The 18,970-nt window shown below is 40.5% G+C and overlaps 1 protein-coding gene across 1 annotated transcript in view; it reads left to right on the top strand.

Moving 5' to 3' along the window:
• The window catches only part of wasf1 (WASP family member 1), a 54,148-nt gene that overhangs the window by 11,519 nt on the left and 23,659 nt on the right, over nt 1–18,970 (top strand). Inside the window, 2 exon segments of the mRNA XM_079644290.1 lie at nt 13,342–13,496; nt 14,410–14,543. Coding sequence (XP_079500416.1) covers nt 13,364–13,496; nt 14,410–14,543 — 267 coding nt within the window. The 5' untranslated portion in view covers nt 13,342–13,363.

Genomic DNA, 18,970 nt, shown 5'->3' with positions numbered 1-18,970 from the left:
ACACTTCAGAGACATTTTATATATATCCGAGACCTATAATAAAGTAAGGAAAAACAGTATAATAGGGGACCTTTTAATATCAGCTGATATGAGCTGGTAACAGGTTTTGGTGTACGTACATTTCAGCTGATAATTTACAAGAAATTGTTTCGAAAAGTGAATTATATTATTGAGGTTAAAAAGTACTGCAGGACTAAGCCTTAAACCGTGATATGAGTCAGTTATTTTTCACTTGAATCAATTAAGAGTTGAACGAACCAGAACTTGTTGTGGTCCCAGTTGTGGGTCCTGCTGCTGTGAGCCACTGGCACCGCCTCAGGCCTCCTCACAGCAAGGGCACCTTCACTAACCAGCACCCCTGCTCTGCCAGCACTTTGTTCCCAGAATCATCTCTCATGCACAGACACATAACAACTGTGACTTTGCCCACACACTCAACAGACAGCCCATGAGAGGTTAGCACAGCTGCCCTGGGCGCTGTCTTATCCTTCCAACTTGTCCCACAAATCCTCCCTGCTTCCCCTCTTGTCTTTCTTCCTCGAATCTCCACCGCTCAGCCGCTGCCAAGTTCCACTCAGCTCACTTAATGCGACTGAATTTGTCGTTTAATATGTTGTTGGGGGAGATATGTATTTTGTGAAGTACTTTGTAACCTTGTTAAGATAGATATTTTTGTCGAGGAACCACACCGCTTTACTTTGCACGGTTGGATCACAAACCACAAATGCAGCGCTTGCCGTGTGTTATGCCTCCAGTAGATGATTTAAATCAAATTATACTTTGCAATCAGATTAAGGTATAAGTAAAGACTCAGACTTCAGTCCATAAATCACCTTATTTTCACAAGCATTTGGACTTTCAAAGAGAATTTCGAGTTATTCCTTTTCCGAAAAGAGTGAGCTTTTATGCATCAGGAACAACAACAAAATGGACACGAAATCTCCAAGTTTTGTTACATTTCCCTTATTAACGTGTGCATTAACGTGTTTCCTTGGTATGATGAGGCTGATCCATCCCTGGAAAGTAAAGTAATGTGGTTCCTTGACAAACCAACCCCCCTCATTTCAACGATTTTTCTTGCACATTTGCTTCTTCAATCACATAGACTAGAGTAACAACGTTTTTTTTCTTATAAATAAAAAAATGTAATCTTGAAAATACAATTCCCAGAATATTACCAATTCCCCTCGGTTTGATTAATTATGATTAATTATTAAAACATAATAATACTAAAACACTATTGTAGAAAACTCTTATTTCTGTGATTTGTTGTGCTAATCTTATGTTGGTAGATTTCATCAAATTGGCTGCATTTCACAATTTTTAAGGACGCTTTATTTTAATTTACTTATTTGATCTCTTGAGGAACTGTGTGTTAATTATAAAATACATTAAAAATAATCCACATTAAGGTTGGAAGAAATAACCTCACGTCACTTCACTAAACAGAATAAGTGAGCAGTCGTTTATTATTAAATGTTTCCTGTTGCCAGCACCTTTTTTGAAGTGAAGAATATAACAGTTTTTCCCCGTGTGTTTACACTCTTTTTTGCAAGAGGCAGTGATGCATGAGAGACTGAAATACACTTTGCCTCAAGGCTACATCACCACACCATATTTCTCTCATTCTCCTACCATCCATGACACACATTATTCTTCTATATAGATCAAAGGAAATGAATAGCAGAGCAATAATTCTACAGTGTGCTCCATTAGCACTTTCTAACCAGAACAAGGTATAGAGGGGTGATGAAATGACAAAACATGAAAAGGTGAGTGCTTGAAGGACACTTCGGAAGGGTGCCACCTTTACACTCAACTTGTAATGGCTTTTGACATGTTGCCCTCTGGGTGTGAGTCATATAAATGTGAATCAGCATATCACTGTAAACTATAAAGTACTGAATCACATACTGCAAGATAAGAACAAATACAGTATCACTAAGAAGTATCTTATTGTTATCCTGCCTCTCTGCCCTGTAACAGTGTGGGCTCTGGCATTGATCTCGATAAGAGAAGATGAAGATCTCTCCTTTTCCCCTGATGCCACCCACGCTGCCTTTTTGTTTTTTTGTTTTTTTGTTTTTTGAATGTGCCTCAAGCTACCTTTTTCTTCATCTGTTCTCTCCTTCTCTGGTGTACTTATCCCCCTAAAGAAGTACTGGAGCTCGGTAAACTTTTTTTAAACATGCGACAGAAAGCAAAAGTCTTCTTGAAATGTATAACTCACTTAATGTTCATGCAAAGATACTTAACCTCAAAAAGTGGGTCACATGGTGGTTCCCTCTTGTTCAATGTTGAAATTAGCTGTCAACTAAAATCTAGCTATTTAAAAATGAATATTTTATGGTTTATTTATATGACAGTAAACGGAATATCTTTGAGTGGACAAAACAAGAAATTTAGGAGACTGTATTGGGCTTTGTAAACAAACTGATCGACATCTTTCACTATTTTCTGTCATTTTAAAGACCAAACAACTAGGGCTGCTCAATTAATCATATTTTAATCGCGATTACGATTATATCTTGCAAAAATTACGAAAACAACGTGATCGAAATAAAAAGATTATCTTTTTATTATTATTATCAATTTTTTGGGGGGTTTTTCAGTTGAGTTATACTTAAAGTTCAGGGTAATCAACTGTTAAAAACATAATGTTCACTTTTTTTTTCTCCAATAAATGGATGTTTTCAAAGTCAATGAATAATCACATTTACCGGCAATAATCGCAATTACAATTATTGACCCACATAATCGAGATTATGATTTTTGCCATATTCGAGCAGCCCTACAAACAACCTAATTAATTGGAAAAAATGAACAGATACATTTAGCATGAACATGCTCTTTAGTTACACCCCTATTCTTGACATCCTTCTTATTTGTATTTACTACCAGATAGGCGGAAAAGATAAATGGAATTGTGCAAGTTTAATTTGGACGGCATGTCCACTTTAAGTGTTTTGCCCTCCTAATAAGCTTCTTGGCTGGCCTCAGTAGCACTCCTGTGTATTGAGGTTGTAAATATGCACTGTGTTCTCGCTTTTTGGTAATATATTTCTTATGCTAAATAGTGTTTTCTGCTGTTCGAGCTGAAAGGGGTTGCTGCAGTGGTTCATGTCTTTCACGTCTGTATGCACAGCAAGGGAGATGGTATAATGACATTTACCTCACAGGCCAAACAAGCACAGCTGCACAGTTCCAGCATGCAGACATGTATTATTGAGCAGCAGGCTTTCATTATTCATCGTGGGTTTCAGTGAACTCAGCAGATAAACTTCTTTGAGTCTGTTTGTCCGATAGACACACAACTCATTGATGTTGAAGCACAGATGTCAATGAATATTTAGTTGTCTACGGTGGGATAAAGACCGTTTGCTAAATGTATTTTGTTACAAAGCGCTTGGATTGCTTTAGACAATGTGGTCTGTGTTTTCCTGCTCACCCAGTATACAGCTCATCGTTGATCATGCTCCGAATGCAAAGTGTAGTGGACAGGCAGCCTCTGTTGAATCTCAGGGATTTCTTTCCACGCACAGAAAGTATTCGCTGAATGGAAAGCTTAGATCCTTATCTTCTACAAAGAGCTGTAGGCAAAGAAAAACAGAACAGTGTGTTTTATGGCTGCATAAAAAAGACCATCTCTGTCGCTGTTTAATCCATGCATAAAGAGTACTGCAATTTCAATATAAATACATGTGGGCACAGTTTTTTCACTTTGTTTCTTTAAATAAAATAGAGATTATAGAGAAAAGAACATCTCCAGGCCATCAAATCAGCACAGAGAGTCAGGCAGCCTGTGGATGCGTGCCATCTGAGTACCTGAGCACCATCTGAGTGTCTGTGTGCCAGGATGTTCACTTTGATCACTGCTGGCTGTGTCTGGAGGAGAGGCCGGGCGATGTGCTAAATGACTGTCATGCTTCACGCCCCGGCCTGATTCGGACCTCTTACTGTCCAACATGTGCCTGGCCGTAGACAGAACGGAGCACCACACAAAGCACAAGCAGACAATATACAGAACGGCTCGTCAAACATAGGGCTGGGGATTATGGAGAAAATGAAATGCCAACATGTATTTGATCAAATATGTAGATATTACGATGATATTAAAAGGCTTGACTAATGGTGATTTCACAAAATCTAATATTTGATTTTTAATCATCAGTGATCATAAGTTGGGTTATGAAATAATAGAAGAGATAGAAAAGTCTAGTTAATTCAGAACTATACTCTCCGCGACCCGACCACGGGTAAGCGGGAGAAGATGGATGGACTCACAAGGCTGACTCTATGCATTACATTAATGCACACAATGTACAACAATATCTTTTTTTTTTTTTTTTATTACTGCCGATTTGTATTCCATATTTTATTCCATTGCAATGTAAATACTGTTTATACTATTTTAAATATTTTTCTAGTTCTCTTCCTGTGTTTTTAATTCTCGTTTTACTTTTATGTAAGCACCACGACACCAAGTCAAATTCCTTGTACGTGTAAACCTACCTGGTGATAAAGATGTTTCTGATTCTGATTCTAAGCAGCCTTTAAAACCAGGTAAAGACACTTAAGCGATAACAGAAATCTAGGACAATATCTCGTCACCTATCACTATATCGATATATGATTGATGTGTATTGCCTAGCTCCCAAAGACAAAATGAACAACAAATACAGTTTCAAAAGTCCTGAGTGACTGATATGAGGAAATGTGATTATTATGTACCTGTATCCCTCACCACAAGCACCCTTTAAACTAAAGTGTCCGACTAACTGCCGGAGCCCAACCTGGCAGCACTGGTGTATTTTTAGCCCGACAACAAGAGGTGTTGTGTGTGCGTTTTTATAGCACCTAACTGGTGTGGCCCTGCAAGGTGTCATCTCACTGCTGAAGGGGCGCCGGCTGGTACAGAATTTTAATTGGCAGGAAGACACTCTGCCACATGCCATGATATGTACTGCCAACGTGATCTGTTGCGATGGGGGGGGGGAGCAATGAGGATGTTGTAGTCCCACATGGAGAGGTTGATCTGCGTATGAGGTTATTTGAGTGATATAGGCCGATACTTTGCGTAATATCTTTGATAAGTGGTTCTTCCAACCTCTGCTTTTGACAGAGTTTCAACATGTTCAGTATTATTTCATTCTGCTCATGTCCATCAGGGAGCTCTTACTGTGCACAGGCGCCAGCTCCACTCTCCTGTCAGATTCAACCGTCTGTTCCCACAAAGCGCTGAGACTGGGGTAAACTCAAATATCTAGTTTGTAGTACAACATGGCTTCCTTCTGAAGGCAAAAGTGTTTTTAGATGTGGCCAACGGTGAAATCACAGACAGAGACAGAGAGTTCAGCAGCGGGCTTTCTTCCTGTCAGTTCCTCAATGAGCCCAAACATGTGAGTCTATTCTAACTCGCTGAGAACATCTGATGCAGTCTGATCCAAAGTAAGACGTCAGCCTTTTGTTATCTTGAAATGTGTGATAAAAATGTGTCTGTTCATTTGAGATATTTTTTTCTATTAAAGGAATTGAAGATCAAATGAACGCCTTTTATGTGGTAATGAGAGAGAAAATGAAAGTACAAACGCCATTTAAAATGTTATAACAGCCTCATTACTTTTACACAAACGATGAGCCAGAGATATTTTCTTCTCTGTTGAGCCTCCGCAGTCCCAAAGTCTTTTTACTAGCTGAACGAAACGGAAGTCTCCTTGATAAGTTTTGAGTTTGACAATGTGCAAAAAAATGTCTTCTCCTTTGTTTTCTTTGAGTACTGATTAAAACCAGCTGCTGGTAAGCTTTGCCAGTTTGATCTGTGCTCTCTCTGCCATTGGCTGCTGTTGCTGTGCCAGTTTCCCTGATTCGATGTCTATGTTTTTTATGTCTGCAGCTGTTCACGGTGTAGGAACACATCAAGTCCGCAGTCGTAGCGAAGAGTTCCCAGAACCACTGGAAAAAGGATCAAATGTTCTAGCTAATTTGAAGTAGCTAATGCAACTATCTTTAAGCTTTAGTAGACTTTGAAAAGGGGTTTAAGGGAGAGAGCAGCACATTATGGGGAATTTATCAGTTCATAAGGTCTGAAAGGTCTTCTTTTGAGGAAGTGTGTTACAAAAAACTCATGCACATATTGGTCTTTTGTATTGATGACCCTCACAAGATGTAAATAACTGAAGGACATACCTTGCTCTTACTTGTGACTACAGAGTGTCTGCAGTCTGAATAAAGGCTTTATCCTGAATGTCCATAAAGCATTTTACTCTGGCAAGAGCAGTGCTGGCAGGGTGCTGGGGAGCACTTCATCACAGCACTTCATCATTTATTCATTTGTTTTGTCTCTATGATAACAATATCTTCTTGACAACGTATCACCACTCTAACCACAGTTGTACAACAGGAGCATTGTCCTTCTGATCTGTATTATCTATGTGGGTTACCATCTGTTTAACATTTATATTTCGCTCTGAGCACCAAAAAAATAAAAGGTCTTAAATATAAGTCTTCTTATCAAAGGCTGACACCTTCTACTTTTAGTTTATTCAAGGATAGACGTAGAAGATTATACCCACAAAACACGAGTTTTAGTCACAAGACCGATAGCAAACACCATCACTATTGCTACAGTATCTACAGTATAGGCATTGTCTCAAAAGTATCAGGTGTCAATTTGAGCAAAAAGTCAAATAAATGTTGAAAATTCAAACTCGAAAATGTATTTATATTATTATACAATTATTGTTTTGCAGCCAAGAGATACATGCTGAGTTTGATACTTTGGAAGTTATTTTCCTAATAATGGCGATTTCCATTCCATGTTGTTAAGTATCAAAAAGGTCTCATAAAGTCTGAAATGTAACTTTGTGAACCCTGCAGAAGCCCAGCAGTCAGTATGGCAGCCCTCATAGGAACCAGACTCTTAATCTGTGCCTTGTGTTGTATTCTGTGTCATGGTTACCACGGAGAATATCCCTTTGACTAACTCTTCGGACCATGGATTTAACATCACGTAATGATGAGATCTCTGTTCTTTCAAAAGGCAGAAGCATTTCATTACAATTCCAACCAGCTCCCTTGCTGGTTTACTTACTGCTAGTTTCTCTCTCTATTGCTCCTCTCTTTTCTTGTGATTTTCCAGTTACACAGAACCATCATCCGTCATGGGAAACTGCTGGGGCTTAAAAAAAAATGGCATCACAGTGGTGGCCTGTTTGCTATCTCTTTTCTGTCTCTTTAAATTTGTTTGTAGAATCTCTCTGTTTTTTCATAATTAGCAACAACTATAAGAAACCGTGTGTGTGTGTGTGTGTGTGTGTGTGTGTGTGTGTGTGTGTGTGTGTGTGTGTGTGTGTGTGTGTGTGTGTGTGTGTGTGTGTGTGTGTGTGTGTGTGTGTGTGTGTGTGTGTGTGTGTGTGTGTGTGTGTGTGTGTGTGTGTGTGTGTGTGTGTGTGTGTGTGTGTGTGTGTGTGTGTGTGTGTGTGTGTGTGTGAAAAATGATAGCTGATGGTGTACCAATGGTCTTTCTCCACCAAGCCCTCCAAGGCAAAGGCCCTTGACCTGCTCCATATTGAGGGGTCCTCTGCTATATTGTGTGGCAGTGTGAGTGAGTAAATGCTCCATTAGGATTCATTAGAGCCTTTAGTTGGGCATATTGTCCTGAGTGCACTGAGCCGCAGCGGTTGAGGCCCCTCTCTCTCCCCTGACACGTGCCGTCCCTCGCCCTGCTTTGTGCTCACACACAAAGGATGAGCGATCCCAGATCTCGCACTTCTTCTCCCTCTCATATTGCGTTCATTCATCAGTTGCTATCACTGTACGCACACAACAACCTGATCTTAGCCAAAGCACCACCCCCCCCCCCCCCTTTACACCTTCCTCTGTTTTTGCCTCCCTTGGGATATTATAAAGTGACCAATAACATCCCACTGCAGCCGTTGCCATGGTGATCGGTGACAGCAGGAAGCACCCCCCAAGATGTATGGATCGTACAAAGTGGGAGGACAATGAGGCTGGCTATCCTGTAGACTGGATGGAAAACGAAAGGATGGATAAAGAAGGGATGAGCAGGTAGTGGAAACTGTTCCTTTGAAGGGATGGTCCTACTCTATTTTACTGGCTAGGAAAAGTGAAGGAGGAAAGAATAAGGGCACAAAAAAGGGAATGTATAGTGAAGCCATAGTCCTCGAACAAAAACATGTCAGCTCCTGGTTTAAATAATTCAAACATAATGGGAGATTGTACATTTTTTCATTGTTCAATTTAACCCCGCATTCTTTCATGAAGCTGCCATTGTGCTGAATTGTCAGACATCTGCCGCAGAATAATGACTGTGCAGTAATAAATGCCTCATCGATTTCATCCCCTTTGTGGAATATCAGCTGATGATTGACTATACAAATTATATTATGAAATACTGAAACTGAAAGGCTTTTACTCCCCAAGCAGTATATCTAACTCGACTACGGTGAGCGAAGCTTCATGGTTGTCAAATTGCAGTCCTGCTGTGTAAGGCTGGCCAGAGAAATTGAATCAATCAGCCGCACAATATGCTGTCGGTGAATATTGTAATCTACAATGGGTAATTGTACTGAGCAGATTGTTATGCGTCGCCCTCAGCATCTCAGTCAGTATCAGACGCTCTTTCATGTAATCACTTCATCTGTCTTTCTATTTGGTTACCTGTGAGTAGCTAATTAATTCCTCCGCAACACATTTCTCCAGTCTGAGAAAAAGCCTGACGCATCAAAATCATAATGTCTTTATAATTTGCTGTCTTGTCACACTGCATCAGCCCATTAGGGTTAATCTATTCTGCTGGAGTTGTATCTTTAAAATATTTTTATTTTAACTCCTTAAGCCTGACGGTAACATACCATGTCCAGCCCTTTGGTGTAGTAAAAGTAGATGTTTGTGTTCAATAATAATAATTTTCTCCTATCAGTCTAATATAACTTTTTTGGTATCGCTAGAAAGTCTACAACAGTTCTTCTGAGCAACTTAAAACACTGTTTATCAGCATGTCTTAATAAGGTAAGGTACTCAATGTTCTACCGTCAAGTTTGGCCTTAAGTGCACTGGTTGTCAGTGGCCACCTGTTTTGTATATATCTTCATAAATTCTATCATAAGTTGTATATGTGAGTGTCTTTTTTGGGCCAGAGAGTGGTTTTATTGGAGATGCAGAGTTGAAATGGGGATGACATTGCCTGAAATGGGGAGTCAAACCTACTTACTTGGCAGCGGACACCACAATTCAGTCTATTTTAATTGAACGTGCAGTCACAGTTTTATCATTATCCGTGGAATCTTGTTAAAGTGGTGATATTTATGTCTTTTTTTTTATTTGTATTATATGCTAGGCAAGGATACAAATCTTGTATCTTGTAAAAATAAATGTATTCCTAAGCTGATTACTTGTTCAAATAAGACTATAAATATGAATACAAACCTTATGGTTGAGGAGCTACACCTGATTCATTTTGGGGATGTTATTTGTAGGCATGTTTTCCCTAGGGCTTAAGCTAGTCATGATGAACATCCTGTATTTTTCCGTTGGAACACCCTTTGTGCGGTAAACCTTTTGTTAAGTCACTTCTCGTTAAGTCCTATGGGTTAATAGAAAAGTGTGAGTGTTGCTTATTAAGCCCTCACCCATGCAGGTAAAACATCTTCTGATTCCACCTTGTTAAAAGCTGTCACATTGTTAAGGTTTTGTAGATTGTACTTGGTTTTAGCTAAGTACCTCTGTCTCCTTCATGTTATGTTTCTCCCTCCGTCAAAGCCAAGATGATGTGTAATCTCTCTCTCGTGGGAACCCATGAGACATGACAGCACGTTTCTCAGGGGAGCAGCGCTGTTATATGCAATCATGTCAGAGTATGGTATAGAGAACCCACAGCGGACAAACGCAGCATGTACTGTATGTGTGTGAGTGCTGGTGTGTGTGTGTGTGTGTGTGTGAAAATGTTCCCTCCCGTGGACAGCAGCCTTGAGTTAACTTATGTCCAATCAGCAAGGCGGCAAATGTATGCTGTAGTCATTAATCACCCACAGACGCATATGTGCTGCGGGCAGACAGTCTGAGGAATACTTTGAAATGCGAGCCGAGTTTACTCATTAATGATGACGTCAACACATTTAAATAAATGTAATAAAATTGAAACTTTCCTGATACATTATGCAAAGAAAACATATTGTAACCTTGCTTCAAACAGGAATTGAGCTCAAACTAGAACTACTCAATGGCAGAAATGAGAGATTTCTCTTCCTCACTCCTATTGTTTGTTTTATTGACAATGAATAATTAAGTTGTATGACAGAGCAGTAAATATGATTTTATGACTTTGAAACACAGACCCTCTTAAAGTAACTGGTTATGTTATAGGCACACCTCTGTGTGGCATTTATGATCATTTCTGAATCTCTATTTGAAACCAAAAGAAACTGAAAACCTCTGCTCTGCTATTTGAAAAGCCTTGAGGAGTTCAGGTTGGTAGAATCGATATTACGACTTAACACAGACTTTCTATGGGGTTTTATACGATGGGCCTTGGAGAATAGGAGTGAATGCTGATTCTCTCTGCTGTCTTGGTTTGGACTTCATTATTCTATCCTGTTATGTCCAGTTTTCTCTGTCATCCGTGAAGTATTTCTTCTTAGATCTTAAGTCAGATAAAAATAAAGGGATTTTATTTTTGCATTGTTTCCCACGTTTGTGTACAAAGGTTGTTTTCCATCTATCATCTTTTTACACTGCCACCTGAAAGCTTGATTTTCCCGTTTTTTAAGTCAAATCTGTTCTCCGTCATTCTCAGAAATAACTCTTATGACCCACTAGGAAGGAGGAAGGTTGTTAAGAAGTCAACACATTCATTTATGGGGAGATGAGAGGGAAGGAAAGAAGGGATGGGCGCATGGGGAGGGGTATGCAACTTGTAAACCTGCCTGGCAGATACATTCGTCTTCATCTGTGTGTGTGGCTGTGTGTTTGTGTTAAATAAGCTATTGTATGGATGTGCAGCAGAGAAATGAACCGTTATGATGGACTGATTTAATTGCGTTTGCCTCTATCATCTGTCTCTGTTCACCTGTGCCCAAGAGATATGCTGAATATACAACCTATATATACTTAATGTTCTTATAAGTAAGGCAATGAGCTGAAAAGAGGTAAAGAAATGCCTTATTGATTTCTGATATTAATCCCAAAGGAGGGGAAGCTTTTAAGGGGAGCGGATTGCTTAATCCGTGAGTATGGATGAAGGAGATGCAACTTCAAGAATATGAGTATAACATTAGGATTTGTTTTTGTTATCTTGAGTTGATGACAAGACACCGCCATCATGTTGGCTAACTTAGCTTAGCACAAAGACTTGATACAGGGGGAAACAGTTTGCACGGATGTGTCCAACAATATTCACCATGAAAATATTCTTGTTTGTTTATTCTTACAAAAACAGAACTGTAAAAACAGCAAATTGCTACGGTACCTTATATATGCTGGATTATTTCTAGGGGAAGCACCGTGACCGAGAGGTTACTAGCGTACAGACATAAGTTAAATGAATCGTCTAACTTGTGACAAGAAAGTGTTTGGTCTGATATCCTTTTTCCTGCTTTTGTGTGTTTTTAAGATGATCCTCCTGAACAAGCAGCAGGTGTGTTGGGTCTGAAGGTTAAAGGTCAACAACTAGTTTACACCTCTACCTTGGCAGCTCAGGGGTTTACCCTCCATTACTAAGACTTCCGCAGGCTGTAACATGTCAGCGTACACTGGCTGTGTGGGTGAGTGAGAGCCTTGGAGAGAATAAAGAAATCTCCAATGAGTGGGGGGGACATCTTGTTATTTAAGAAGTAGGCAGGGATTTGGAGTCGTGTTTGGCTTTGTGTCGCAGTAACATCGCCCGCACACCTCATTGAAACCACTTCAACAACGGCTTTCAGAGGTGCAGGTTCCCATTCTCTCCTTTTATGGGCATGTTTGCCCCCATTTAAGACTCTTCCAAGATGAATCACCTCAACAAAGCTTTTACTGGGCTCCCTCTCTTTCTTCCCTACAACCACCCATAGCTGGGCCACTTCCTAGAATAGCCTTCCTCATCTGCTTACATTTTAATGGATACGGTCAAAAATCACGTTTTTTTTTCTCGGTGACGGCAACACCTCTAAGAATACAGCCGGATATTAAAAGTACCAGACATGTCAATTAAAGTTTAATCAGTGCTTTAACAAGGCCTCATCACTTTCAATCCCAGTGGATCACTCCGTCAGCACCTGATCTCCACATCGTTGCACGCACTCGCTCTCATTACAACAGAGAGGCGAGGTGTTGTTAGCATGATTAACTGGTGTTGGTCCCTGTTGGGTTGTGCGGATGGATGGTGTTTTGCCCTCAGTGGCCCTGATTGCTTTGCTCTCATTACTCACCCTTTTCATCACATATCCATGCAATGTTGTGTAACATCATGTTACTCTCATAATGTCTTAAGTTATTTATGTGACATTTTCCAACACCTATTGGATTGATCCGCATACATTTTGGATCCCTGATTCTGCCGGCTTTGGTGATCCTCAGTCTTTTCCTGTAGGCCAACCATGAAACTGACATTCCGAGTTCTGACTGAACTATCTCCACAACTATTGGATTACTATGTCAAGAAACTGAACATGTGCTAAATGTCAGCCTGTTAGCATTGTCGTGGTGATGTTAGAAGCCTTAGAAAAATGCCAGCACAGTTTTTCTTGAGGTTTTTTGAGGTAGAAAGATGTATTAAGCTCTGTTCACATATTATGGTTCTGTGCCTTCTGTGGTTCGGGGAAGTCATCTTTGTATTTGGTGTTCGTGTGAGTGGAGGACAGTTGGGACTGCACTGCATCTGTAAGTCCATTAGCATGGCTGACTGGGCAGACAAAGTGCTGAGGTTTGTTAGCCTGGCTGTGCATGATGAAAAAGGACAAGACAGGGCTAAGTCGGTGAAACAGATGAGGCAACATGGCTGTTAGCAATGTCAAAACATGACTTCCCTTTCTTTCCCTCCAGGACCCTGTTAAACTGTACTTCTCACATCGTATTCCCTCTCCACGGGCCCTTTTTACCCTTAAACTCACATCATGTTCTGTCATTTCTCTTTCTTCTATGCTAATGTTTTTTCTCCATTGCTCTGATAGAAAGATTCTGGTAATGTTTGACCCTATCAAACAGTGAAACACTTGTTTTTCTTTTCTATCTGTCTCATGTATTGCTGCAAACAACAAAATGAAAAGGTATTTTACAAGAATTGTTGCTCTTACTAAGTTGTATCTTCTTTACCTTCACCCCCTCCCCCCCTCCACCTGCCTCCTGTAGGTAGTGGTGTCGCAGCTGAAGGATGCCGCTGGTGAAGCGCACCATCGAGCCCAGGCACCTGTGCCACACGGTGCTGCCAAGAAACATCAAGAATGAGCTCGAGTGTGTGACTAACATCTCCTTGGCCAACGTCATACGCCAGCTCGGCAGCCTCAGTCAGTAGCACAGACACACACACACACACACACACACACACACACACACACACACACACACACACACACACACACACACACACACTCATATTCTCTCACAGTTATAAGAAAAGACACACACAGCACAAACACACCTTGGTTCACCGTAAGTCGATTAGCTGACCGTTATAAATGAGATACTTAGTCAGCTAATGCATACTTGTCAGTTTTCATTCTTTCCTGCTTATTTTCTGGAAACTACATTGCTGGCATTACAGCATTGGAATATGCAGGGCATTACCTGGCACATTTTATAATCTTACACATTCAAGATCACAATCACAATTACATATTTCTGTAGTATTTCTAAACATATAATACAACATACTTACAAATCTGTAGAACACATTATTTAAGGCCTTTGTTAGTAACCTGATTAACCGAAATTGAAGAAAAAAGAAAACATTTAAGAAAAAATATGATTTTTCTTCATCAGTTAAATGTGCGTCTAGTATCACACATGCCTTTGTTAAAACACCTCTACACACACATCTCCAACAGAGCAGTCAGCCCCAAAACACACAAGTACAGCACTTTCTACTGTGCTGTGATTGTGTCTTACAAAGCATTTGAATTTCCATTTTTTAAAACGAGCACCTAAGTGTTATAGATATAAACTCCATACAAAGATAGTTATAGAAGACAAGCAGACGGTTGATGCTAAACATAAAGTGAGATTGTTCAACCAAAGACAAATGACACTTTGAATAAATAATATAAATCTATTTAAGACTTAATATTGCCATTATAATTGGATAATAAAATAATGTTCTTTGAATTATTTAATCATTTAAAAATGTTAACACTGTTATTTGACTTTAAAAAGCGTGAAAATAAATAAAGGGGCGTGTTCTGTACCTGTGTGTATCTGCAGGTAAATATGCAGAAGACCTGTTTGGAGAGCTGTTCAACGAAGCACACACTTTCTCTTTCCGGGTCAACTCCCTGCAAGAGCGCGTGGACCTCCTCTCCATCAGCGTCACACAGCTGGACCCCAAAGAGGAGGAATGTGAGTTCTCTAGAAACACACACAAACACACACAAACGTACTTGTGCACTCTCACTCCGTTGCTTTCACTCACACCTTCACCTCCTACTGCACTAAATTGGATGTGCACTTGCTGATGTGCCTTAGAGTGTGTTTGTTTGTCACCTGTGTGATGGACCCCGACTGTCCCCCCCCCCCCCCCCCCCAGTGTTAATGGCTGTTATTAGAGGGACAGGCAGCCATGAGACAATGTCATTTTTCATCCTCAACAGTAAAAAAAAAAAAACAGAACAAAATTCAGAGTTTCACTTTGGCTGAAGGCAACCTCTGAGGCATTTGGCCTTTTTTGGTGTGTATGAACTTTTCCATACTTTTAAGAACATATATTGAAAGCCACCACCCTTAAAGTGTACTAATCACAAGCATTAGGAACGATCATAATTCTGAGATTGCCGTTTTAAGAGTCCTTTTAGCTCCTATTTCAAAGGTATTTCTCTAACACATATGAGCAGTACAGGTAACCGGTATTTTTTACAGACAATCATTTAGACAAATGCAGACAATTGGGCTGACAGTGCAGTCTAGGAGTTCATTTGTGAATACATATAAATAGCCAATACGAACTGATATCGCTACAGGTTCCTTACAGAACAGCTGCTTTGCATGTGTTTACTTGAGTGTGGTATATAACAGAGTTGTTTATGTATTCCTGTATTAAAGCTAAGACAGTTTGTTGAATGTAGCACACTTGCCGATCTCCTGGCTTGAGATGTGAACCCCAGCTGGCTTTCCTAACTTCAGAGTTTTATTGGAGGTGCAAATGCAAGCAGAAAAAAGCCCTTGAAGGTTTGCTCGTTTACCCACTGAAGACTTCTCTTTGTAGGGAGAAATTGAATCTGTGGTCAGAATGTATCTTTTGGAAGGATGACAGGATAGTGGGCACAAAGTCAAAAGAGAGGGAATCACAGCGGTGTAATAGCATGCTCCAAGGCGTCGTATCGATTTCCCACAGGCCAGCAGTGTGTTTATGGCTTTGCACAATGCTACCCTTAACTGCTTCCTTGTCACTGACACCGAGACAGTAAAATGCTCACTGAGCTGAACTCGCAATTATGGCTTTCCTGTAACTGCAGGCTTTGATACTTTTTTTTTACAAACCAATAAATAGTTTGTTTTTGAAGAATCATGGGGTTGTGTTTTAAACACAGTCAGAGAGCAGACTCTTAGATCACGGATTGTTTCTTCTAATCTTCCTTTTGGTTATGTCCTGCATTTTTTTTCCCCCGCTTCCCCCTTAAGTAACTTCAGTCTTTTGGATTGCTTTGCCCTCTACCTGTCTTTCTGTTCCCACTCCCTGCTTCTCTCCCCCCCTGACCCTTTCTCCTCACCCCGTCCACACACAGTAGCCATCATAATCGAATAATTGTGTGTGATCTAATTTTGGAAGTCTGTTGTGTGAGGTGTCTCAGCTGGTAAGTGAGTCCAAATGATCCTTCATAGGTTGAAGGGCAGAGACACGCTGACACGCTCGTCCTCTCACACACACAAGCCGTGCTATCTCACCCTGCAGAGGATAAGATGTTCAAATTGATCTTAACAGAAACATATCTTGGGGAAATGCCCAAGTAACAACAAATATGGTCTTTGTATCATATTAACAAAAAGCCTTCCTGCTGATATTCATGTGACTTAGGGCTTTTTGGACACGGATTATAAGTGATGCTGTGTGTACGCTTGTGTCCAATGAATCTGTGCATGTGGTCCTGGGTTTTTATCTCCCTTCATTAATAATCCTGACTTTACATCTTCAGCCTAAAGTACTATCTTGAGAGACAGCGGATAAGGATCAGCTCAGTTGCAGTTTAAGTGTTTGGTGGTGTTGGGAGTCGGAGGAGAGGAGGAGAGTAAGGAAGATGGAAGGATAGAGTGATGGGTGCATAATACAGGCCACTGCAGCAAAAGCAGTGGAGTGTAAAAGGATTGTACCGCAGACATTTCTGGGCCAGGTTGAAATGGCCTCCTCTGCAGGTTGCAGCGATTTCCCGCTCACTTAAACTCATCCACACACAAATGAAGTTGCCTAGTAAATGGAAAAGCACACAGTTGACTCTACTGTCCTGAATATTCTTCATTCAAGATATTTAAAACAGCAAGGTAGTGAAGTAGTGTGTGGTGACTTCATGGATGAATGGGACAGAAAAACGGGTGATTGAAGGAGGGGTCTGTTTCTACTAACTGCCACCCTTTATCCCCACCCCCAACCTTGCCCTGTCTTTACCCTCACACTCTCAAACACACACTGCTGTACACAGTTACAAGTGTATGCTTTTAGCACAAGCGTACGACTTGCCTTGTAATCGTGTCTGTGGGTCTGTGGTCGGCATGATAGGAGGAGTGAGTGCAGGCAGGGATGGGACATAAATCAGGACTGTGGAGAGATAAAGATAGGGAGGATGGGGGGATGGAGGAGAGCGGAACAATTATTTTGCACGAAACTACTGAAAAACCTCTTTGGATATCTTTAAAACGATTAATGATCTAAGAACATGTGCCGATCGACAGAATACACTCAGAAGTTAAAACTCAAAGGTTGCAACTTCCACTTGGATTTTAGGTTGTACATTTTTTTTGTTTGGCTACATTGTGGTACAACATCCTAAATCGAAATCATTCGGTTTAAAATGTTGTCATCACAGATACGTACGAAAATGATGAATTTGAGTCAAATGTGCAATAAAACCGTTAAATAAAGCATCATATTGAAATGATTATTCTGCCTTTTTTATTGCTACTGTATGATTTAGAGCATATTACAGTTAGATCAACATTAGAATAATACACTGCAAGCAAGCAGTAGTTAAGAGATGTAATGTGTCTGCTTTATTACACACACATAACGATAACAATACAACAGTGAAGTGCTTAGAGAGGAGATCAAAGCCAGACCAAAAGAAATACCTTAAAGGTGGGGTAGGTAAGTTTGAGAAACCGGCTCGAGATACACTTTGTGTTATATTCCATGGAATGCTCTTAACATCCCGATATAAATGAATATCTTAAGTGCTTTGACAAAAAATCCATAAAAAAATTTCATCTGTGGAAGCCGTAGTACTGTGAAAAGCACGACCAATCATTTGAGCCGGCCCGGCTAAAATAACTGGATGGCCTACCTGCCTGTCAGCCTTCCATCTGTGCACAAACTTATCTCGTGCCCTCATTGGTCATGTGCGCGTTCGTGTGTGTTGGAGGAGGGGCTCTGTAAGGAAGTGGCAGATTTTTTCCGGCTGTGTATTTTCAAATTCTAGCGCACTCGAGCTGGTTTCTCCAAAATTACCTTCCCCACCTTTAATATAATCACATACAATTTTATATCTTAGAAAAATACACTTAAACATCACCCGATTTGGACTAAGAAACAGATAGCAATCAATAAAATACAACTCATCTTCATAACACAGCTTAAAGCTCATGCACACACACAAACTGCAAGAACAACTTCCTAATGTTTTAAATGGTACCATCCAAGAAGCATGTGAATGCACCATAGGCCATTCTTCCTAAAGTGTACTATAAGTGATTAATGTATAGGAAAGTGTCCCCACTATGTATTATACAGGTTTAGGTGTTATAAAAAGTACTATGGCAGCTTCAAAAGTTGTATTACACACATTAACTATATTTAAACTTCCCTTCCCAGTTCATGCATAATATATGTTTGATAAAAAGCAATGGGACTTCAGTATTGCGAATTAAGACGAGTCACATTCTTGGAATGGAGTAGACTCAAATATGATGCAGACTAGTCACACTGATATAAATCCTGTTTCATCAGTCCAGAGCATAAGGACACTGCGTGGACCACATGAAAGATGTCTCACTGAAGGTCAGGGAGACGTGAGACATGGACAGAGTGATGTATGCCGTGTCATTGGTGGTGGTTGAGGTCAAAAGTGTTTCATCACGTAGATTTATGCACGTTCAAACTGACACACACACACACACACACACACACACACACCTTGCCCACGCCCCTGAAGCCTTTAAAGAATATTGTCCCTTACATTGCCCTTTATGCCTCCACTCCCCTTCTCCTGACCGCTTACCCCCCCCAATACCTTCCCTGTCTTTGTTGTCCACCCCGGCCCACTCCAATCTCTCAGATTGATCTCTACTCTCCCTTCATCTTGCATGGATGCTATTTGTGTGCTGTCAGGCTCTACTCCCCCTATCACTCCAGCCAACCAGACTAATGGCCTTTATCCCCTCTTTAATGGCACCGTTACATCAGAGCTACTGCAGGCCATTACGGAGGGCCACGAAGCCACCCCGGGTCCCTGTGGGCTTCTGTACTCTATGAGAGCTTTCTTGTTCTATTGCCACTTTGTTTCTCTTCTCCTTTTGACCCTCAGACAACATCTTGATTTGCATGATTCTGTTTTGCTGGGTT

Source organism: Notothenia rossii, assembly GCF_949606895.1.
Source record: "Notothenia rossii genome assembly, chromosome: 8".
NCBI lineage: Eukaryota > Metazoa > Chordata > Actinopteri > Perciformes > Nototheniidae > Notothenia > Notothenia rossii.
Note: the sequence above shows the minus strand (reverse complement) of the source record. Positions and strands in the feature narration are given on the sequence as shown.